General features: G+C 44.5%; 1 protein-coding gene across 1 annotated transcript in view; it reads left to right on the top strand.

Moving 5' to 3' along the window:
* Nucleotides 1–21,784, top strand: part of LOC119660252 — a 36,337-nt gene extending 14,553 nt beyond the window's left edge. Inside the window, exon 3 of the mRNA XM_038068707.1 lies at nt 21,120–21,784. Within this exon, the coding sequence (XP_037924635.1) occupies nt 21,120–21,472 (353 nt within the window). The 3' untranslated portion in view covers nt 21,473–21,784. The remainder of the gene's footprint in view (nt 1–21,119) is intronic.
* The last annotated feature ends 660 nt before the right edge of the window (nt 21,785–22,444 follow it).

Below are 22,444 nucleotides of genomic sequence, written 5' to 3'. Positions count from 1 at the left end.
GAAATAAAAAAAATATTTATCCATGTCTCCCAACTAAGAATGAACTACTACCTAGGACGCTTAACCTCAATGAACACTAATGGAATTCGGCTAGTTATTTAATTAATTTTCAGTGTGCCGTAGAAGCAGGATTCAAACTTTGCATTTCCCTATTTCGAAGTTAGAAGAAAATATACCAATATTCGCGATATTGCCGAAATTGTAGTTTGTTTTCTAATTATAACCATTCCGACCGAAATGGCATACATCACGGTAGAATTCCCTACATTATTATTTATGTTCCTAAGTTCCCAAGTATTTTTTCCAGTAAATTAGCTTTATTTGAGTAGATGTCAGTATGGGGTGTATTTCAAGGGGGTGTCATCATGTTTTGGATTGGGTAGTTTCTTAGAATGAGCCCAGTTGCACATGTAGTTCATACTTCCTGACTCCCTGCTTCCCTACTGGGTTTGCAAAGCACCAATCAAAACCTTTTCTTTGATATGTTTCAGGGTTATATTCAAAAAAAAATTACACTCACGGTTAACTTGTATTGGTATCCCCAGTATGCTCTACGCAAAATCATCGGCGTTGAATGCATAGGATTTCACAGTTTTTGAATATCTACCGAATTTCAACTCAATAGATACAGCCATTTTTAAGGTTTTGTGTAAAACTCACTAAAACTTCCTCCTTCTCCTTCGATCACCCACAGGACTGCCTTTTCGGTATTATGTCGCAGGAGAGGATAAGTTACACATTCCGACTCATGCTCTTACCACTTTCCTGAAAAAGCTCCCCTTTACTTGCTTACTTCCATGGCGAGGCCCAAACAGGAGCTGCCTAAAGGAAGATGGAGCTGACAGATCTCGAAATAAGGAGCCGAATGCTTTGGTTTGGTCCACCTACATCCGTTAACATTTTTACCAATGATATAACAACTCCGGGAGCCTTTTTTGCTAAACTGTCAAGATGCCTCTTGAAGTTTAATTTTCGGTCAATCATGATTACTAGGGATTTAAACGCTGATGCGAATGTATGGTGTGTTCGCAGCTGTAACCTCAAAACTCAATCACAGATTATTATCCACAAGACAGGACCGATCCTTGTGGAACCCTTCAGTTTGTTCGATATCCCATTTTAGGCCCATTTTAGCCCCATCGTCTAAATCGTAAAACAATAGCCTCAAGCGGAGGAACTTTATGACTATGCGCATCAGGTATTTTTGAACACCTACTGTGGCTAAAGCCGTAATTATTTTGCTCCATCTTGCCATATTCAAGGCACTCGTTACTTCGAGAATAGCTGCCGCGCAAGATTTATTGGCCTCCATTGCTCCCTCCGCAATTTTTATCACCAGATAGTAGACTTCGCCTTACTCCAACTGCCTTTCTGAGAGAGCACCCTCATCATCACCAACGACACAACAACCGGTATCCGGTCCAGACCTGCCTTATTAAGGAACTCCAGACACCCCGGTTTTGCGCCGAGGTCCACCAATTCGATATTCCCAAAAGCTGTCTGGCGTCCTGACCTACACCATCGTTCCATCTCAAGTAGGGTCTGCCTCGTCATCTTTTGCTACCATAGATGGCCCTTATAGACTTTTCGGGTGGGATCCCCTTGTCTTAGACCGTTGTTGATGTCGAATCTTGAGAGTGATCCTGCTGCTTTCATCTGACCTCGCACATTGGTCAGAGTCAGCCTCGTCAGTCTTCTCAATTTCGTCGGGATACCGACCGATATGAGAAACTTGGTGGTGGCAATATTTGTCCGTCATCTTCAGTTGGCGGGAGCTCCAACTCGCCGATGTTCTGGTTGTGCAGTAGCTCATCAAAGTACTCAACCCATCGCTCCAATATACCCATTCTGTCGGAAATCAGATTTTCCTCTTTGTCTCGGCAGGATGAACATCGAGGTGTGTAAGGCTTCATCCTGTCGACTTGTTGGTAAAAGTTGTGCGCCTGGTGCGGTTGCTCCTTCTACTTTTCGAGTTCACATACCTGTTGGTTCTCCCAGGCTTCCTTTTTCCGTCTGTGAAGTCGCTTTCCCGCCCGAGGGAGTTCGTGATAAGTCTCCGCACGTACCCGCGTTCTTTCAGAATGCAACACTACTCGGTATGCAGCACTTTTCCATTCCGTTGCTAGCTTACATTCATCGTCAAACCAGCCGTTCCGATTTTTTTTGCGGCTGGGGTCAACTATGTTTGTGGCCGTATTTATGATAACGCTCTTCAGGTGGTTTTTGCGGCATCCACTTCCCCCTATAGGTGTTTGGGAGGGCTGTGCTGTGGACTGTTTCAGTGTTAATTCTCACCTGATTGTCAGAGGGGATTCTGGGTGGTGTTGTTATTTGAGCTCGGAGCACCATGCCAACCAGATATTGATCCGAATCTATATCGGCCCCCCAATATGTTCTGACATTCATCAAGGCTGAGAGGTGGCGGCGTTCGATCAACGCATGGTCAATTTGGCTGAAAGTGGTCCCGCCTGGAGAGGCCCACGTTTGATTGTGGACCGCTTTCCGCGCAAATCAGATATTTCCAACAACCATTTCGGGCGATACTGCTATCCGTCCGTTATCATTGGTGTCCCTATGTAAGCTATGGGACCCGATGTATCGCCTCAGTGCGTGCTCCATCCCTACTTGACTGTTGAAATCTCCAAGTATGATTTTGATATCATACTCGGAACAGGCTTCGAGAGTCCAATTAACTGCCTTGTAGAAGGTATCTTTCTCCGACTCTGCAGTCTCCTTTGTAGGATCGTGAACTTTAATAATTCTTATATTTCTAAATTTGCCTTGCAAACGTAGAGTGCATAGCCGTTCGCTTATATTTTCAGAGCCGATAACAGCAGGTTTCATTTTTTGGCTGACTAAAAAAGCTACTCCGAGCACATGGTTTACTGGATGGCCACTATAATATATGGTATAGCGGCTCTTCTCCAGGAAACCGGTCCCTGTCCAGCGCATCTCTTGCAACGCTGTTACATCAGCCTTATATTGGGACAAGATATCGGCTAGCTGCTCAGCAGCATTCAGTCTGTACGGGGAGCGCACGTTCCATGAGAAAATGCGCAAATCGTTATTCCGTTGTCGTTGCCGGGTTCGTCGTTGTAAAATCCATCCTGTCCGAGCCTCCTTCCGTGGCTTCGTAACTTTGGTTTTCCGTGTAGGGTTGTCAGTCCTACCCAAACCTCAACCTGGACAACCAGTTGGTACATTTTGTCCCATTTTTAGGGCAGAAAACTTGCCTTCATTCTTCTCCGTCTGCAGTTTTTAATGAAGAAAGATTGCGATGACCACGTGGAGGTGGAGATAGGGTTTGGTAGTAGAGCTGTTAATTCAGCAGGCGTTTCCCAGGTTTTATGCTCCATCGTGGGTACCAATCCACGTTTCGTCCTGGGACCTATACTACCCTTTGACCACTCACGAAAGTGGATATTTTCACATAATATATGCACATATTACGTACTACATGCTAAAGGGTGCATACTCAAATGTCTTTATATAAAAAATACACAAAACCTTTTATACCTGAAGCGTCCAGCTTCCCGGCTTGTTACTTTTATGCCTACAATGTATTTCGCTTATTTTTACCAAAAGCCTTACGTGTATTGAGGAGTGGTCTATGTAGATCGCCGTGTGTGTGCTGCTGTTCGTTGATCAAGCGAGAAGAAGGACACATTGGTGATATCAACCCGTGGGCGACATCCAAAGTGTTGCTCTGTTTCCTACTCAAGCTGGAGCTCGGCCGCTGATTCGTGACTGCCAATCGTTTCAGCGAACGAAAAAGACGTGATTCAAACGCCTATCGCGGTGGCATACCGAAACGGCAGATCCAGCCCTCGTAAATGACGCGGACACAGCTTCGTCATCGAGGGTAACGGACCAAGCATTTTCACACGATCCACATCAACATCATTGACCCCTTGCGAGACTCGCATGGCTTCAAGTATTGCCTCACAACCATCGATAGGTTCACGCGGTGGCTTGAGGCAATTTTCTCTTTGTTGCCGAAGTCATTACTGACCAGAGACGGCAGTTTGAGTCTACCCAGTTCTCGGTGTTAGGCAAACTCCTAGGACCACTATGTACCGCCCGCAATCCAATGGGATGCTGGCTTAGGACGCTGAAGGCCGCGATACGGGGAGAATTTGGGACTCCCTAGCGAACTGGTGTTCTATACTAGGTCAGCCTTTTCCACCACTGGGTTTTTGCGCTTGCTCGGCGACGCCGTAACCAAATTAAAATTACCCCCGCCATCCCTTCATTCTTCTAGGAAGGCTAACGCCGCAAAGGACGTCTGCACACACATCTTGGTTACCGCGGATGCTTACTGGAAGCGACTGAAACCACCATATGACGTGTTTAACAGTGGAATGCACTTGTTTAGGCTTGACGTCGACGGCAGGCCTAAGAACGTCCCCGTGTCAAGGCTAAAACCTTTTTCCCCGCCGCTGAGGTCTCAGGCATGGCACGTGAGATTCGATCTGCGTCCCTAAAGGGTGGAGTAATGTCGAGGCGTCGGAATTTGGAGCCATTTAGCGGAGATTCACTCGAGATCCAAACCGAAGTAGCGCAACACAGCAGACTCACCACGACCGAGCAACTCCAAACTCAACCACCTGAGCAGCCCGCCTACCTGTCGGTAACCGGATGACAACCGGCGTATTAACCGGACTAGTGAGTCTACAGCCAGCTACAGACCAATCCGATCAAAATTAACTTTAATTAATTAATATATTGACAGTTAGTAAATGATTATTGTTTTTGCACAATCGAAAATTCTGAATTTGTTTGTAAAAAAATCAATTGTAAGAAAGGAAAGGAAATAAGGGAACGAAAGGAAAGTTAGGGACTTCTTCAACGCAACGCTACTTTCCTTGACAATATTGTGGCGCAATAGGGTTAACAGCATTCGAAATTGATTTCGAATGTTGTTAATTCGACTGTCAGATACCACCACCGATGTTCTCCGTGGCGGAGTAGGCTTGGAAATGAAATGTAAAAAATAATTGAAGTTTAAAGAGTTGCGGTGACAATGAATTTGCAGTCAAGCTAAACGATTTATTGAAAGTTGGAAAATTTAACTTTGAGAATCATCAAGTCGTATCAAGACTAAAATATTATTAGAGCTGAATCCGCATCAGGGTTCAGTGCTTTGCAGCAGTTCAACAAGAAGCAATCAGGGGACAGTTTTCGTAGGTGAAAATCCCACAAGCCACACAAAGAAAAGATTGTTTTACGCTCAATTTAGGACCCTGAGATATAAATGGGATACAGGTATTCTGTCAAGGAAATGGAAATCGTTGACAGCATGGAAACTGCTCGGTTGTTATAAGATTGACTATAGTCCTTATGAAAACGAGCGTGTATTTTCTTCCTTTCTCAAAAAACGGTTAAAATTCATGCACACACCCAATATTCGGCAAGCATGAAATATTCATTGAGAATTTCTCTTTACAAAAATATGTTTCATTGTCACGAAAGCCTCAAAAATGTTCATGGATCAAGGACTCGTGCGTGTTATTATTATTCCTTAACCTTGGGGGTAACCATCCTATATACATGTAGATGTAACCTTGGATTGCTCACTGCAACGAGATCAGATGAGTTCTATTGTTAATGTTAATGTTCGTTGGCAAGATTTCCGAATGTTGATTTTAAGTTATTTAAAATTTCCATTATTTCGTTGCCCGCTTTGGGTGTCGGGCCCAGCAGCTACATGGGAGCAGTAGTCGATTCCAAAGATGTTTATTTATCCTTCGAAACACACAACTTTACGGCGCGTTTGGGGAGAAGATGAAATTTTCATTTATCTCAGGAACTATGGGAGAACCCCAAAAGCTGCCACAAATTCATAAATAAATATCCAGGACCATTTTGCAGTGAAAAGATACAAATAGTATAAATGTTTGGATTTGGATGCTGCATAGACACTTGAATCCTCATAAATTTCCTGAAAGGTGCTGGCCAGCGCAGCTAATACCGGAAATCTCTCTTATTCTAATTCGCGGAATCATAAAAACTTTGATTTAAAATTAGCTAAAACTTTCTCTATTTATATCCCAAACCATTTTCAACAACTCCCTCCCACATCTCGGGGGGAGAAAGTTTGGACAACGATTTTTTTTCCTTTCAAACGGTGAAGTTTTCTATTTTCTCTAAGAATTAGTCCAACTTTTGAGAATAGTGATCGACTAAAAGGTTAAGAAATGAAACTTAAGAAATATCTTTCGTACTTTCGATAGCGAAAACGACCTAAGATGAATGTTGGAGAGAAAAAAGACCCAGCAAACTATTTTAGGAATGCAAGAATAATGAAATTGTGTTTATTTAAAATAAGAGAGTCTAAACGACGGACAGAAGACATGTGGAAAATTTCTTGATCTCGTAGATGGGGGTGAAGCCGTTTTTTCTGGATTACATACTTATTCCTATATTCTATGTATTTCCACGTACATATGTGTGCTAATTTTATTTGATCATAATATTTAGGAATCATGAAAGTTCAACGTGGAAATTGGTTTTCCGTGTAATTTTCTCGCCATGATCTGATTCATTCGTTTATGATAGACAAGTCGAAATATCTAATAAATTTTCCTGTGTCATATGTGTAATTTGGGTTGAAATCATTGGTCTGCAGTTGAACGAATCTGGCGTAAAATTCTGGCCGAAATCGAACCCCCTTCGCCAACCACTAAGTAGATAAATCTGTCTAGACGCGGTGACTACTAAATATTTCATTTTTGAAAATGAATATTTCGGGTTTTATGTTTTTCTAGTTTCTTTCAATTAAAATATATGACGCGGTAAATTTCAATGGAGCAATAGCTACTTTTTACCAATCCGTTATTTCTAGGAAGGAAAATTGAGAAAACTGAATTATGGCGGGTACACTCAGGATGCCCAAAAGATATTTTACAAATTAGATCGCACGAAAAATTGATGATTGATATCACACGGTTGCCGTGGGGTTTTCAGATTTATCGATTGCTCCTCTATCGATTTTTCGCTATTTTTATACTATTATAACATTTTCATCCTGGACCGGAATCAGCAATCACTATCCTGTCCGAAATAGGCTCCCAGATAAAAAGGGCGGACCTTGCGATTACCGTAAACATTAGTCCCAACACCAGATTCACGCTTAATTCCTGCAACCTTTTCGAAGTACAATAGCACAAAAAGAGCGATGGAGCGATGGCGTAGACCAGGACGTCAGACAAGCTTTATGGATATCGAATTGGTGGACCTCGGCGTGAAGCCGGGATGTAAGGAGTTCCTTATTACTTCACGCCTACACCAGATACCGATTGTTGGGCAGTTGATAATAATGAATAGCACAGCGCTAAAACAGGGATGTTTTGTGGCAGATTATTTAGAGCCACAATGGTTCCATTTCTACACAACTTGTAGAGTATATTCATTGAGCATGCCCGACGACTCACTTCAATTTGGGAAAATGGGTGACTAGTTTCCAAGTAGCATTATTATTAGTATTCTGTTAAGGGAATATGCACCATGGACTGCTCCATCCCTGGTAGGCCCGCCCAGTATAGTTCCCTCAATCGTTCCTCTTCATTTCTTAGATTCATAGCCATGAAACCGTTTCCGATTCCATAGGAGGGTTCTGGCCCGTGTAAAGGCGCCCCTGCTCCCTTCTTGGATGGTTCGTCCGCTACCTCGTTGCCTTCCAACCCAGCATGGCCTGGAACCCAAAGTATCCAGACCTTGTTGGACGAGCCGAGTGTATTCAGTCTCTCAAGGCATTCCAAGTAGCATACTCTCCCGCTCTGCTACTCATGTCACTAAGATCGGTTTCAGAAAGTATTAATCAAAGCCTCGATATCCAGCATGGCAATATGCAAAGAAAAAGTACCTTCTCCTTGTACATCTATGAAGCCCCCCCCCCCGGAAACCCCCGCAAGGGTGTCATTCCCTGCATGCATGAGAATTCACACTTCCAACCTTACCACCGAATTTCATAGGATAATACGGATATCGTTTCTGAGAAAAATAGATGTGACGCACAGCAAGACAGGCAGATAAACAAGCATCCGCAACAGCCGATATCCGGTCTAGGCCTGCCTTAATAAGGAACTCTAGACACTCCAGTTTTGCGCCGAGGTCCACCAATTCGATATCCCTAACAGCTGTCTGGCGTTCTGATCTACACCATCGCTCTATCTCAGACAGAGTCTGCCTCGTCTTCTTTTTCTACCATAGATATTGCCCTTATAAACTTTCCGGGCTCATCCTCATCCATACGGATTAAGTGAAGATCATCCTCATCCATACGGATTAAGTGACCCGCCCACCGTTACCTATTGAGCTGGATTTCATCCACAACTTGACGGTCATGGTATCGCTCATAGATTTCATCGTTATGTAGGCTGCGGAAACGGGGCCAAAAATTTTTCGGAGGATTCTTCTCTCGAACGCGGCCAAGAGTTCGAAATTTTTCTTGCTAAGAACCCAAGTCTCCGAGTAATACATGAGGGCTGGCAAGATCATTGTCTTGTATAGTAAAAGCTTTGACCTTATGGTGAGATTTTCGAGCGGAACAGTTTTTATAACCTGGCTGCCGGCAACCTGCGCGGATTTCATCATCGTAGCTGTTATCGGTTGTGATTTTCGACCCTACATGGGAGAAGTTATCAACGGTCTCAAAGTTGTATTCTCCTATCTTTATTCTTGCCGTTTGACCAATGCGATTTGATGTTGTTGGTTGATTGGTTTTCGGTCCTGACGATGCCACCATATACTTTGTTATACCTTCATTGATGTGTAGCCTAAGATCTCGCGCCGATCGCCGCCTGCTCGATCTGGATGAAGGCAGTTTGTACTTCTCGGGTTGTTCTTCCCATGATGTCGACATCGTCAACACAGGCCACTAGTTGGGTGGACTTAAAGATGATCGTACTCCTCGCATTTACCTCATCATCACGCACTAATTTCTCGAGGGCGAGATTAAAAAGGACGCATACTAGGGCATCCCCTTGTCGTAGACCGTTGTTGATGTGGAATGGTCTTGAGAGTGATCCTGCTGCTTTTATCTGGCCTCGCACATTGGTCAGGGTCAGCCTAATCAGTCTTATCAATTTCGTCGCCTTTAAAGTCGATGAAAAGATGGTACAACTGATGTCCATATTCAAACAGTTTCTCCATCCTTTGCCGCAGCGAGAAAATCTGATCTATTGCTAATTTGCCAGGAGTGAAGCCTCTTGGGTATAGGCCAATGATATTCTGAGCGTATGGCGCTATCCAGCCTAGCACGATAGCGGAGCATATCTTATAGGTACTCAGCAACGTGAAACCTCTATAATTACTGCACTGTATGATTTCTCCCTTTTTATGTATGAGACAAATAATGCCTCTTTGCCAGTCGTCAGGCATTGATTCGCTGTCCCACACCTTCAGTACAAGTTGATGAACCAACCAATATACCCATTCTGTGGGAAATCAGATTTCCCTCTTTGTCTCGGCAAGATGAGCACCGAGGTGTATAAGGCTTCATCATGCTGACTTATTGGTAAAACTTCCGCCTTCGGGCCTGGTGTGGTTGCTTCTTGTATTTTTGTAGTTCACAAACCTGATGGTTCTCCCAGGCTTCCTTTTTTCGTCAGTGAAGTCGCTACTCCGCTCGCCGCAGTTCGTGATAAGTTTCTGCGCGTGCCCGCATTCTTTGTTTTTGGTTTGGTTGGTATTTCATCTCGAGGATCTCTATTGACTCCGGTTATTGCGCATCCATTTCCCCCTTATAGGTGTTGTCTATGGCTTCAGTGTTAGCTCTCACCTGATTGTCAGAAAGGATTCTGGATGGTTTTGTTATTCGACTTTAGAGCACCATACCAACGAGATAGTGATCCAAGTCTATATTGGGTCCCCTATATGTTCTGGCATGTTCCATCAGCACGCGCTTAATTTGGTTGAAAGTGTCCCGTCTGGAGAGGCCTACGTTTTTTTTGTCGACCGCTTTCCGAACAAACCAGGTACTTCCAACAATCATTCCGTGTGACACTGTTAATTGAAAATTCCGCAGTCCGTTATCATTTGTGTTTTGATGTAAACTAATGGGATCCAACGTATCGCTTGAATACGGGCTCCGTCCCTACTTCGATGTTAAAATCCCAAAGTATGATTTTGATATTATATTTGGGACAGTCTTCGGGGGTTCGTTCTGCTGCTTCGTAGAAGGTATCCTTCTCCGACTCTGCAGTCTCCTCTGTAGGGGCGTGAACGTTAATGGGGCTTATATTTCTAAATTTGTATCTCCAAGCGCAGAGTGCATAGCCGTTAACTTATGTTTTGAAAGCCGATAACAGCAGGTTTCATTTTTTGGCTCCATCTCTGTGCAGGGAGCGCACGTTTCCTGTGTGCGTTCGTTTTGGTTGGCAAGTCGATACAGACCTCTCTCGCCATCCCAAGTGTCCAGTTTATCGTAAAGATTTTTGTAATGGGTGGTTCGGGTGACAGCGATCGCTTTCTTTGCTTCGCAGTTGGCATTCTTATAAATTTGGTTAGCGTTTTATTGTCGAGAAACTTATGGTAGAGGCGTTTCTTTTCACGGACCTTCATTTCAACATCATCATTCCAAAGCCAAGTATCTCGGTTGATATACCGCTTGCCTGGCTTGGTAACTCCGAGTGTTGCAGGGGTCACTTTGTGGATCGTGTTTTTACTTTGATTCGACGATTCTTCTCGACTCCGGTCGGTAATCCCGTAAATGAGTTTATCTCTTCTTTCTTCTCATTTAATCCGCGGCAGGCCAGTGCATTCCTCACACTGTTTTATAGGTGGCTTGATTCATAAGACGACAAACAACGGCCGATGTTGATATGCGATGGTCTCATAGCGAACGATTGCAAAATCAGTGACGGTCGTAAAATGTCGGCGTTCCCACTATAAAATGTAGGAAGATTAGACAATCGTTTGATGAACCATGTATTTATAAGTGCAAGGTCATGAGTAGCCGCAAAATCGATTATACGTTCGCCACCCTCATTGCGCGCTCCAAACCCCTTTCCCCATGGAACTTGTTACCGTCTACCTTTTTCCCCATATGACCATTACGGTCACTGGCAATGATGATATAGACATCAGCAGGCATGATGCAAGTCTTTTCATCGAGAAGTTACCGGAAGGCATCTTTCTCGGGAGCAGGTCGACCTATTAGGTGCGTATGCGGTTAAGAATTGAATAGTGCGATCAGCTGATATAATGGTGAGCTTCATTAGCCGATCATCAAATCGTTCGACTTCTTTAATGGCATCACGGAAACCCTCTGAGATGGCAATGCCAATACCGTATTGAGTGTGTGGGCTACCAAAATAGAAAAGTTTATAGCCAGCTTTTGACACCAGACCATTGGGTGTCTTACAGAGAGCAGATTATAATGCGCCTTTACCGAAGAGCTCTTACAAGTTCCTTGGTCTTTCCAGTTAGGGTGCCAACATCTAGCATGCAGATACGTATTTGTATTGCTCGGACTAACTTACTTACCTCATGACGTCGTCCATGCGTCAAAAACATTTGCCCATTTCTCGACAGGGCCGGGGCCTGCCCTGCCGCGTCGACTAAAGTGGACGCCCTAGCATTTTTCCAGAACTTGTTACTCGATCCGATCATCTTCTTTTTAACGACATTGGATGCATTTTCTTAGTCTACCTGTCGCGGGACCCGTCACCAAGAGAGATCAGGTAGGATTTAGCATAGTGGAGTAACTCTAACTATACTTTATTTATCTCTTTCCCTGATCACAGCATTCTTTTATTTTTTTACTTAAGATAGTACAAAGTTCTTTACCTCAAACCCTGTGTTAATAGCATGTCGGAGTTTTGCGGAAGGTTTGCCGAGGGGAAAAAGATTTAATCCCCTCTGACCCATAATTTACTCGGGGGCTGGAAGGAAATCATAAGGGGCCTGCATAATTATCTACCCTCCTCCCGCTAAAATCACCTCAATCAAAAGAAAGTAAATAAAACGGAGAAGCAAATAAATAACTCGAAACTACAAAAACAAAGAGAAAAGTGAATATAAAACTAAATTTAGTGAAAAGTCAATGCCCAGATAATGCAACCAAAGAACCAAAAAAAGCCCAAAGTGAATACACTCAAATGTGCAAATTGTCTTTACTCAGTGCTCATAGATTCTAACAAAACCATGCAGGCCTGACGAGAAAGGGGTGGAAAGAGGGGATTCCCCTCGAGCTCGGACTTTTATCAGAGGCCCTTAATAAAAAAATGGGTAATATGGGCCCAGGGATAATATTTACCGTATCATTTTCACCCCGGGACCGTTTTTTTCGCAATGTTGAATAAAAAATGGCATAGGCCCAGATTTTCTCTCCACGGTCCTGAAACCTGAAAGAGTAAGAAATAATAAGCTTGATTGATTGGTTGATAAAAACAGAGTACCAGGGATAACGAAGCCATTTAAAGTTAACAATTTTCAATAACTGCATAGTAGACCCTCACATATGGGGGAGGTGGGTTGTCCAAGAGAATAATGCCCAGAAGTCATTTTGATGTTTAACATCTCGTTCAAAACATACGGAGCGGAAAATCGGAAGCATTTTTCCAAACGTCACGTTGCTCCGTTTTCTCAGTAAACCGGAAAGCGCCGGACATATGCAGCGTATTTTTCACTTACTTGAATTTAGGCTGACATAATAACTTCCTGCAATTTACCTCCGTGGAGGAAGCAATCGATATCTCCATCATATCAAGTTCTGTGTACCTCGTAAAAGTCGGCCTGATACATATGCGCTGACGTCAAAACGTGTCAATACATTTCATACCGAAAGGAGTTTACGTAAACCTTCATTTTGTTTATTAGAAAAACTCGGAACGCTTAAGAAAAACCTGAAATGGATGAGCAGAATTTGTAGAAAATATTTGGCAAGAGTAGCCGAACCATCTTTCCGCAGGGAAATGAAAACATCGAGCTTTCGTATTTAAATGTGTGTAAGAGTTCCAATATTTGCTATTTATAAGCAATGATAAAGAATTTGTGTTTTCGCAATCTACAACAAAGTAAACACAATTTCATTCAGTAACAAAAGGTGGAATAAATTATGACTGTGTGGAAGGAAACGGACATTTTGAATATCTTCTCATGTGTTTTCAGCTCTTTGGAAATGTCTGATATGAGCCGCATAAGCACACGCTCTATGGGAGTTCATAAAAACATCTACAAATGTCAATTTATTTCAAATATTTCGCAATAGTTCAAATAGGAAGATAAATTACAGTACGTTTGGCAAGAAAGTACGAGTGAATTTGATTAATTGGCGTTACGAGCAAAGAGAACTGAAATTTCGAATCATCCCCTTCAGTGGGGATGAAGAAAACTCGTTCGGCTTGATGCTCTGGAGGACTCCGTTTCGACCGCGGAGGGCCGAATCCTGGTAAGCGGTGAAATTATTGCTAGGGCCATTGAATAGGGCAAGCCCTAGCCAGACTCCAGTGGAAAAGGGATTCTGGAAACGGCGGCGAGAACCGGGCTTGCAGTTTTAAACACGGGATCAACGCCAACGTTTCGGTGCCCAGGCTTCGAGGGAAGCATCACTGGCACCACTTTCGCGTCGGAATATCTGGCACCATTGATTGACAGTTGGCAAGTCCTGGAACACTTCTCGACAAGTGACCATCTGTACGTCGCGTTCGAATAGTTGACGCCTGGTCGGCTACGCAGATGATCTCGCAGCGCTTGTTGCTGGACGCACTGTCGAACAGGTGCAAAGCAGACTCGGCATATTGATTCGACGGGTAAGCGGATGGATGACTACTCATGGTTTCAACCTGGCACTGGAAAAAACCGAAGTAGTCATCCTGACTAAGAAGAGAATCCGACCCTGCGTCCCATATCGTTCGGCGAGTTGATAATCGAGTCAAAATCAGCGGTAAAGTACCTCGGGTTGACTCTTGACTCAAAGATGAGCTTTTCTGAGCAAATCCAAGCAGCAGCGAACAAGGCTGCGGCTGAAGTTTCGGCGTTAAGTAGGCTAATGGCAAACATTGGGGGTCCTACGTCTAGTAGGCGACGTTTCCTGATGAGCTCAACGCAGTCTGCCCTGCTCTACGGCGCAGAGGTATGGGCTGACGCTCTTAACAAGGAGGTATATCGTAGACGCCTCGCGCAAATACAGAGACGGGGAGTTTTACGGGTGGCGTCTGCGTACCGCACAGTCTCTGAACCGGCCGTGATGGTGATCGCGGGAGTTATCCCCGTTGCCCTTCTTGCTAGGGAACGTCGGGCCTTATACAAGCGCAAGGGAGATGAGCCAAGGGAGGTGGTTGCTCGCGAAGAAAGGCAACACACTCTAGACGAGTGGCAGCTCTCTTGGCAAAATGCAACTAGAGGCAGATGGACTGCGCGGCTCATCGGCAACTTAGGTGCGTGGCTGAATCGGAAGCATGGTGAGACTGACTATTTCCTTACACAATTTTTAAGTGGGCCTTACCTGCACAAGATTGGAAAGGCGCGCTCTCCGGATTGTGTATTTTGCAATGGAGTTGCGGACGATGCCCACCACACTTTTTTTTCTTGTGGAAGGTGGGATGGGGTTCGTCAGCAGCTCTATTTAAACACAGGGGATCTCTCTCCAGACAACATTGTGGAAGAGATGCTGAGGACTGCTGATAGCTGGAACCGTGTTGCCCATTACGTTCGGGCCCTTTTCGTTGTTAAGAAGATAGAACTCGACCGGTGGAGGAGCCGGATGGCAGGGGGTTCCTTGAACTGACAGTTCCCTTCCTCCTCTCCCCTCCCGTTGGTGAAAGGAATTCCCTGATTTGAAGGCTCCGCAAAGCGGGAGAGTTCGGGGGCTAGCCCGAAGTAATGTGACAAACGGTTCCAGGCTAGTTCTCTGACGATGGGGAGGTGTTTAGTTGGTAGTCCGACGACGTACCGAATCGGGAGTCCAACACTGTGTGCGTAAATGCATTCACCTACCTTACCCCAAAAAAAAAAAAAAATACCCCAGAGGGGCCCCAGCCATAACAACCCTTCTATATACTGGCGAACGGCAGAAATTGCCAACCTATGGAAGTAATCTCATAAGCTCCGTCGTTTAGCACAACTTTTACACGCCAGCGATTAGGCATGCGCCATAAAAGCACAGTATAGATCAGCAAAAAGGCGATTCCGCAGTACGATAAATAAAAGCAAATCTCGTGGCTGGCAGAACCTTATCAATGAGGTGAAGAAAACCCATGGGGACTTGGGTATTACCTTATCACCGGGAAAATCACGGCTCTGCAGAAAGCCGGCATCCCGTACGGGTTGATGTTAATAGCGCGGAAAGCGTCGAGGATGGCCCCCTTTTCACAATAAGAGAGCTCGAAGAAGCCGTTCTCACTATGGAAGACAAAATTGTGCGAAGTTCTGATAGTATCCCGAAAAAAGTTTGCAAACTGGTGTTCCGCCAATGGCCAGATTTGCTGCTCGGGGCGTTCAACGCTTGCTTGAAGGAAGGCATTTTTTTTTTGACGCTGGAAGGTAGCGAGACTTACACTGATCAGCTGGGGAAAGGGAGACCCGGAGCTGCCGTCTGCTTACTGACCGCTGTCTATGTTTGACTCGGCCGGGAAGCTGCTCGAAAAGCTCGTCAGGAGTACCTTACCTTGAACTTGATGTAAAAACTGTAAGATGTACTATATGTATATTCAAATCCTTGTTAAAGTAATTTAACTTAGCTATATGTATGTTTGTACATTTGATTCTCTGTTAGACTAATTTAGCAGATGCTGTTACGGAGGTCGTGGTCGCGTTTCATCAAGCCGAGCACAGAGCCGCCGATCTCGACGGATAGTGATCCTCTTAACGCTTGATGGCAGAAATGCCTTCAATTCTGGAAGTTGGTTAGGTATGCTAAGCACATTAGAAAACTCATTCCTCTTATGCCAAGCTATCTCTTCCGGAAATTGAGGGTTTAGCTGAAAAACCGCTCCCTGCTCTAGACGCCAGCGAGCCAAAGGAGGATGAAGATCACGTCGGGAATAATACAGAGATCCTTTGGAATGCTTCCTACGATAATCTGCTAAGACAGGACATCCCAGAAGAGTCGCGTCAGATTGATGCGGCAGGTAAAGGGACGGATGACTGCTTATGGTTTCAGCCTTGTGGTGGAAAAAACCGAAGTAGGCATCTTGACCAGAAAGAGAATCCTGACCCTGCGTCCCATATCCATCGGTGAGTTGACTATATATTCAAAAACAACAGTTAAATACCTGGTTTATTGCTCGACTCGAAGATGAGCCTCTTCGAGCAAGTCAAAGCAGCAGCGGACAAGGCTACAGCTGAAGTCTCGGCCTTGAGTCGGCCAATGGCAAATGTTGTGGTCTCTATATCGACTAGGAGACGTTTTCTTATGGGAACATTCTGCTCTACGATGCGGAGGAGCCCTTGACAAGTGCATTGTAAGCGTCTTGCTCAAGTGCAGAGACGGGAAATTTTGCGAGTAGTGTCTGTTTCAGAATCGATCGTGATGGTGATCGGGAGAGTGATCCCCGTTGCACTCCTAGCAAAGGAACGTAAAGCTATCAACAGACGCAAGGGTGAAAACTTAAGAGAGGTGGTTGACCGTGAAGAACGTCAACGCACCCTAACTGAATGGCAACTCTCTCGGCAAAATGAGTCAAGGGATAGATGGACTGCGCGACACATCGACAATTTAGATCCGTAGTTAAACCAAAAGCATGGTGAGATTATTTCCAAACCAAAACCTCCATTTTTAATCTTGGTTGCACCAGATTGAGAAGGTACGATCCCGTAGTTGTGTGTTCTGCAATAAAATGGCGGACGACGCTGAACACACTTTTTTCTCTTATGAAAGGTGGGATGGCATTCGTCAGCAGCTTTACAATATTGTCAGAGAGATGCTGTGGGGCGCTGGCGGAATCGTTTTGCGCATTATTTCCAATCTGTTCTTATTGTGAAGAAGACTGATCTCGACCGGCGGAGACACCGGATGGCAAGCGGTTCCCTGAACTAAAAACTCCCTTCCTCGCGTCCCCTCCCGTCGATGAAGTTCCCTTCCCTGACTTGAAGGCTTCCAAAGCCGGGAGAGCAAGAGGGCTAGTACGGAATAATGTGTTCCAAGCTAGTTTACTGATGACAGGATTAGTTCGTAGTCCGACAACGTACTATTGCGAGAGTCCAACACTCTGTGCGTAAACGCATGTACCTATTCTACTCCCGAAAAAAAACCTAAACTTTGACATAATTAAATCGTTTGTTGCCATGTACTTTTGATTTCTTTACTGATCGCAATTATAATGAAGTGTGTTTTAAAGTTCCTTCAAGGGACTCTTAATAACTGGAAATTGTTGTGGTAATTCTTCTTGTTATTCACATTCTTCTTCTTCAGCCTTTGTCCCGTTCATAAGGGGGGTGGGCTTGTCGTGATCGGTTTCGCCATTTGGCTCTATCGAATGCCAGGCCTGGGTGCAATCTCAAAGTTTGCGTTGTTTCGGCCTGCCTTTTGGTCGTTTACCATCGACTTCGATGTTTAGACCAATCTTGCCAAGTGAATTCTCGTTAGCACGAATTGCGTGACCATACCATCGAAGGCGCCTCTCTCGCGATTTTTCCACGATGGGTGCAACCCCATAGCGATCGCGGATATCCTCATTTCGGATGTGATCAAAACGGGTCACGCCACTAGTCCAACGCAACATCTTCGTCTCCATTACCGCAAGACGCCGTTCATTGTCTTTTCTAGTCGGTCAACGCTCAAAACCATAGAGGGCGACAGGATGGATGACATTGCGGTAAATTTTAGATTTGAGACGTTCGTTGATCCGTTGATCACAAAGAACACCAGTTGTGGAACGCTGGATGCTAGGAAAACATCATCTGCATGAAGCAGTGTGTAGGGCGCTGGACGTTGGATATCCCGTGTGATGGTGTCCATAACAAGAACAAAGAGGAGTGGTGAGAAGGCGCTTCCTTGATGAACACCAACAGAGACACGAAGCGGTTTTGATACACCCGCCATACTTCGAACTTTACTTTTCAGGTCGTGGTAGAGCAATTGAACCTAACGCCCGAGTTCTTCTGGCATTAAGTGTTATCGTAAAGCAGATCAGATGAGTTCGGGTGGCACACGACGAAACGCTTTCTCTAAACCCAGAAATGCAATGTAAAGAGGGCGATGCTTTTCACGGTGTTTCTCCATGAGTAACCGCACAGCGTGTATAGCGTCAGTAGTTCCGCAGTTTTTGACAAATTTGGCTTGATTCATGGTTATTTCAACGATTTCGCGAATACGGTTGTCAAGCATGCGTTCAAAAATTTTCATGGTATGGGAAACTAACTGGATTGGACGGTAATTTGAACATTCTGCTGAACTACCTTTCCTTTTCCATATTGGAACAGTGGTACATTCTTACCAGGCAGATGGTATTCTTCCTTCCTGAATAACCCGATTAAAGAATTCGCTGATCCACAGTGTTGGATCCCAGCTCTTCGCTTTCCAGAGCTCAGATGCGATGTCGTCAGGTCGTGTGGCTTTTCCCGATTTCATTCGTTTTATTGCTTCCTCGACTTCAGTTACGCTGACAGTTAAGCCCATGGTGTTTAACGTAGGTACCTGTCGTGGAGACTTAATCCTACGGTCCTCTTCAGACACGGATTGATTTTGTGACCACAATCAGAGCCCCGCTGAGACAAGCAACAACGGTACCAGTCTATACCAAGTGCATGGCTTAGCATTCATGCTGATGGATTCAAGAATTACCTAAATTTCTACCGAACTATGGAGTACGGCACCCGTGTTGATACGCAACACCACGTCGAGGCCCGAAGGTCTCTTCTCGCTTGAGCACAAAGACAACCACCATGAAACTCCCACTAGGGGGGCCAACCGCAAATAACCGAGCTGTCCTCACATACAACAGGAGTTCACCCGAAGTATGTGAGTCCAGTGGCTTTCCCGGTTCCCATGGTACCAGTATACCCCTGGTAAGGTTTCGTGACCAATTTGCCACTTCAGATGAGTCCCCGTGCAGACTCGGGTCTGATCGCCCTAATTAGGTCTTTGGAGCATTCGCCTACTGAATCACGGCCGGCAAACCAAAGTAATTACAGCGTCTCCCGGTGCCACCACTATGGAGGTTCTCCTCGACCACTTGGTTTTGGTTTGGCCGATAGGGTTGCCGCCCCATCTTCCTCACCGCCACCTCTGAGCACCAAACCAACCACGCTGACAGGTGGAACTGCTCCACATGTCGGCAATGATTATGGAAGTGGAAGATGAGCAAATTCTTCAGCTGAAATCTACTCGACGTATCGTCGCCATCTGTCCGTTGCGGCTCGACGGCTGGTAAGCAAAGTACCGTTCTTGTCATTAATGCAACAGAAATTTTCGATATCCTGTGTATGTTCGTTACGGCTTTTAGCAAGTCGATACAGATCTCTCTCGCCATCCCATGCGTCCAGTTTATCGTAAAGATTTTTGTAATGGTTCGCTCGGGTGACAGCGATTGCTTTCTTTGCTTCCCGGTTGGCATTCTTATAAATTTGCCAATTAGCAGGCGTTTTATCGTCGCGAAATTTGTGGTAAAGGCGTTTCTTTTCACAGACCTTCATTTCAACATCATCATTCCAAAGCCAAGTATCTCGGTTGATGTACCGCTTACCCGGCTTGGTGACCCCGAGGGTTGCAGAGACCGCTTTGTGGATCGTGTCTTTCATTTAGTTCCACGATTCTTCCACATTCGTAATGGTCGGTAATCGTGTGAGTGAGATCGTTTCTTTTTTCTTCTCATCGAATCATCACCATTTAATGCGTCGCAGGCCAGTGCATTCCTCACGCTGTTTTATCGATGGTTTAATTCGCAGGACGGCAATCAACGGCCGATGTTGAGGTGCGATGATCTCATAGGGAACGGCTTTGCAATCAGTGACAGTGGTAAAATGTTGGCGTCTTATGAGAATATAGTCGATTTGCGTTTTACTGTTCCTATTATAAAATATAGGAAGATGAGGCAATCGTTTGATGAACCATGTATGGGCATGGGTGGGGGGGGGGGGGGGGGGGGGGGGCATGGGTGTCCGCAAAATCGATTATACCCTCGCCACCCTCATTGCGCGCTCCAACCCCCTTTCCCCCTTGGCACCTGTTACCGTCTGCCTTTTCACCCACATGACCATTAAGATCACCGGCAATAATTATGTAATCGTCAGCAGGCACGTGACAAGTCTTTTCATCGAGAAGTTGCCAGAAGGCATCTTTCTCGGCATCAGGTCGGCCTGTCTGTGGTGCATACGCGGTGAAGAAGTGAATAGTGCGATCAGCTGGTATAATGGTGAGCTTCATCAGCCGATCATCAAATCGTTCGACTTCTTTAATGGCATCACGGAAACCCTCTGAGATGGCAATGCCAACACCATATTGAGTGTGTGGGTTACCAAAATAGAGAAGTTTGTAGCCATTTTTACCGCGTTCGCGTTCAATGTCGCAGCTTTTGGCCCCAGACCATCGGGTTTCTTGCAGAGCGCAGATGTCAATGCATCTTTTCCGAAGGGCTCTTGCGAGTTCCTCGGTCCTTCCAGTTAGGTTACCAACATTTAGCGTGCAGACACGCATTTGTTTTGTTCGTTGTGTGCGGACTAACTTGCTTACGTCCTGATGCGTTCATGTGTCAAGAACCCTTGCACATTTTTCGACAGGACCGGGGCCTGTCCTGCCGCGTCGACTAAGGTGGACGCCCTAGCATTTCTCCGAGGCTTGTGACTCAATCCGATCAGCATGTTTGTAACGACATTGTATGCATTTTCTTTGTCGGCCTGTCGCAGGACCTGTCACCAAGACAGATCAGGTAGGATTTAGCATAGTGAAATAACTCCAACTATATTTTCTTTATGTCTTTCCTTGATCTCAGCATTTTATTTTTGTTTTACTGAGGAGAATACAGAGTACGTTGCCTGAAACCCTCCTCCTTTACCGGGGCTTGGGACCAGCATACTATGTTAATACCATGGGATAGTTAATGGTTATTGACATTCAAGGCTTAATAAACATATTTATTCGAGAATGGCATCCTTGCTGTTAAAATCCTCTATTTTCACCTGTCAAATGACCTTCAGCAATGTAATCTAACTCATGTCTATTCACCTTCTACTTTCAGGATTCCTTCTTGGTAAATTCGTAGCTGACCGTCAGTATCACATCAAATATTTCCGGGACACGGACCTGCACATGCTGAAGGATCTGATCCTAGCGAGGAACACACTAGACTCATCTGTCGAGGACATTATCAGACATTCCAATACCAGTGTCCACAACGAGCTCAACATTGAAATCTACTCGCAGTACACCCACTGCATGAAGGACCCAATCGAGTACAAGATGCCACTCGACGTATTCGTCGCAAGATATATTAGCCATAAAATCTCGCAACAAGGGACATGTTTTTTGAAACTTGGCGAATTTGTTAGGAGTAGTTATGACAAGGAGCGGCAACAGCAGCAGCTCCCGTAGATTTATATATGTTTGTACCTAGGTCCCGGGAACTTTTCACTAATGAAAAAACAATGTTAAACAAATTGCGTATACATATGTAGTGAATTTTGTATCAATGTTTGTATTTTTACATTTATTGTAATGCTAGAATGCATGGGGGTGTGGCTGTGAGGGTGAATGGGGTGATAACATTTGCGAAACACAGAAAACATGTTAACAAACACACAACATTATACAAAAGGTAAATGTTTATAATAAATGTTTTCAACAAGAAGTATATACGTGCGGAAAATAAAAGTACACACACATGTTTTCGCGTAAATATGTAAAGAAGACTTTTAATCCCGAAAAAAGCAGAAGGTCCCCTGAAGCGATTCCGAAACTACGACCCCCGCCTCCTGTTCCCATTTCAGGTTCATCTTTCATGGACTCATATTCATCATAGTTTCCTGGTACTACGCGTTTTAGTAGCTCAGGTGTAAATAAAAAAAGTTTCCCACAGCGAAACAAATTGCATAAATCCATCACGCTTCCTTGCACTTCAATTTTCTGGGAAGCACAGCTAAAATTAGCACAACCAACAAATCGGAAAATTCGCGATTTTAATTGGCAACTTTTCACAAACATTTGCCAGTCAAATGTTGTTTGGAATGAAAGCCTGGAAAAAGGATACAATTCTGATATTATTCGAAACGACTGCAAAAAGTTCCTCCCACTGAATTTGTATGCGATTTTCTGGTCTTATACGTAAACTGATAAACGAGTCTTCATTATATTGAAGAAGTTTTAATTGGCATCGCTGAGTTCTGGCAATTGTGGTAATTTTAAGTTGAGACTGTTTTAGTATTTATTGAATTATATACTGTTAAACTTAATTTTATTTAAAAAACAAAATTAATTTCATACTAACACAACTCATAAAATTTTTTTATATAGCTCAAAATGTAAACGGAGTGCAGATGTCGATTCCTTTTCTTTCTCCAGGTCGTT

Source organism: Hermetia illucens, chromosome 6 (assembly GCF_905115235.1).
Source record: "Hermetia illucens chromosome 6, iHerIll2.2.curated.20191125, whole genome shotgun sequence".
Taxonomy (NCBI): Eukaryota; Metazoa; Arthropoda; class Insecta; order Diptera; family Stratiomyidae; genus Hermetia; species Hermetia illucens.
Note: the sequence above shows the minus strand (reverse complement) of the source record. Positions and strands in the feature narration are given on the sequence as shown.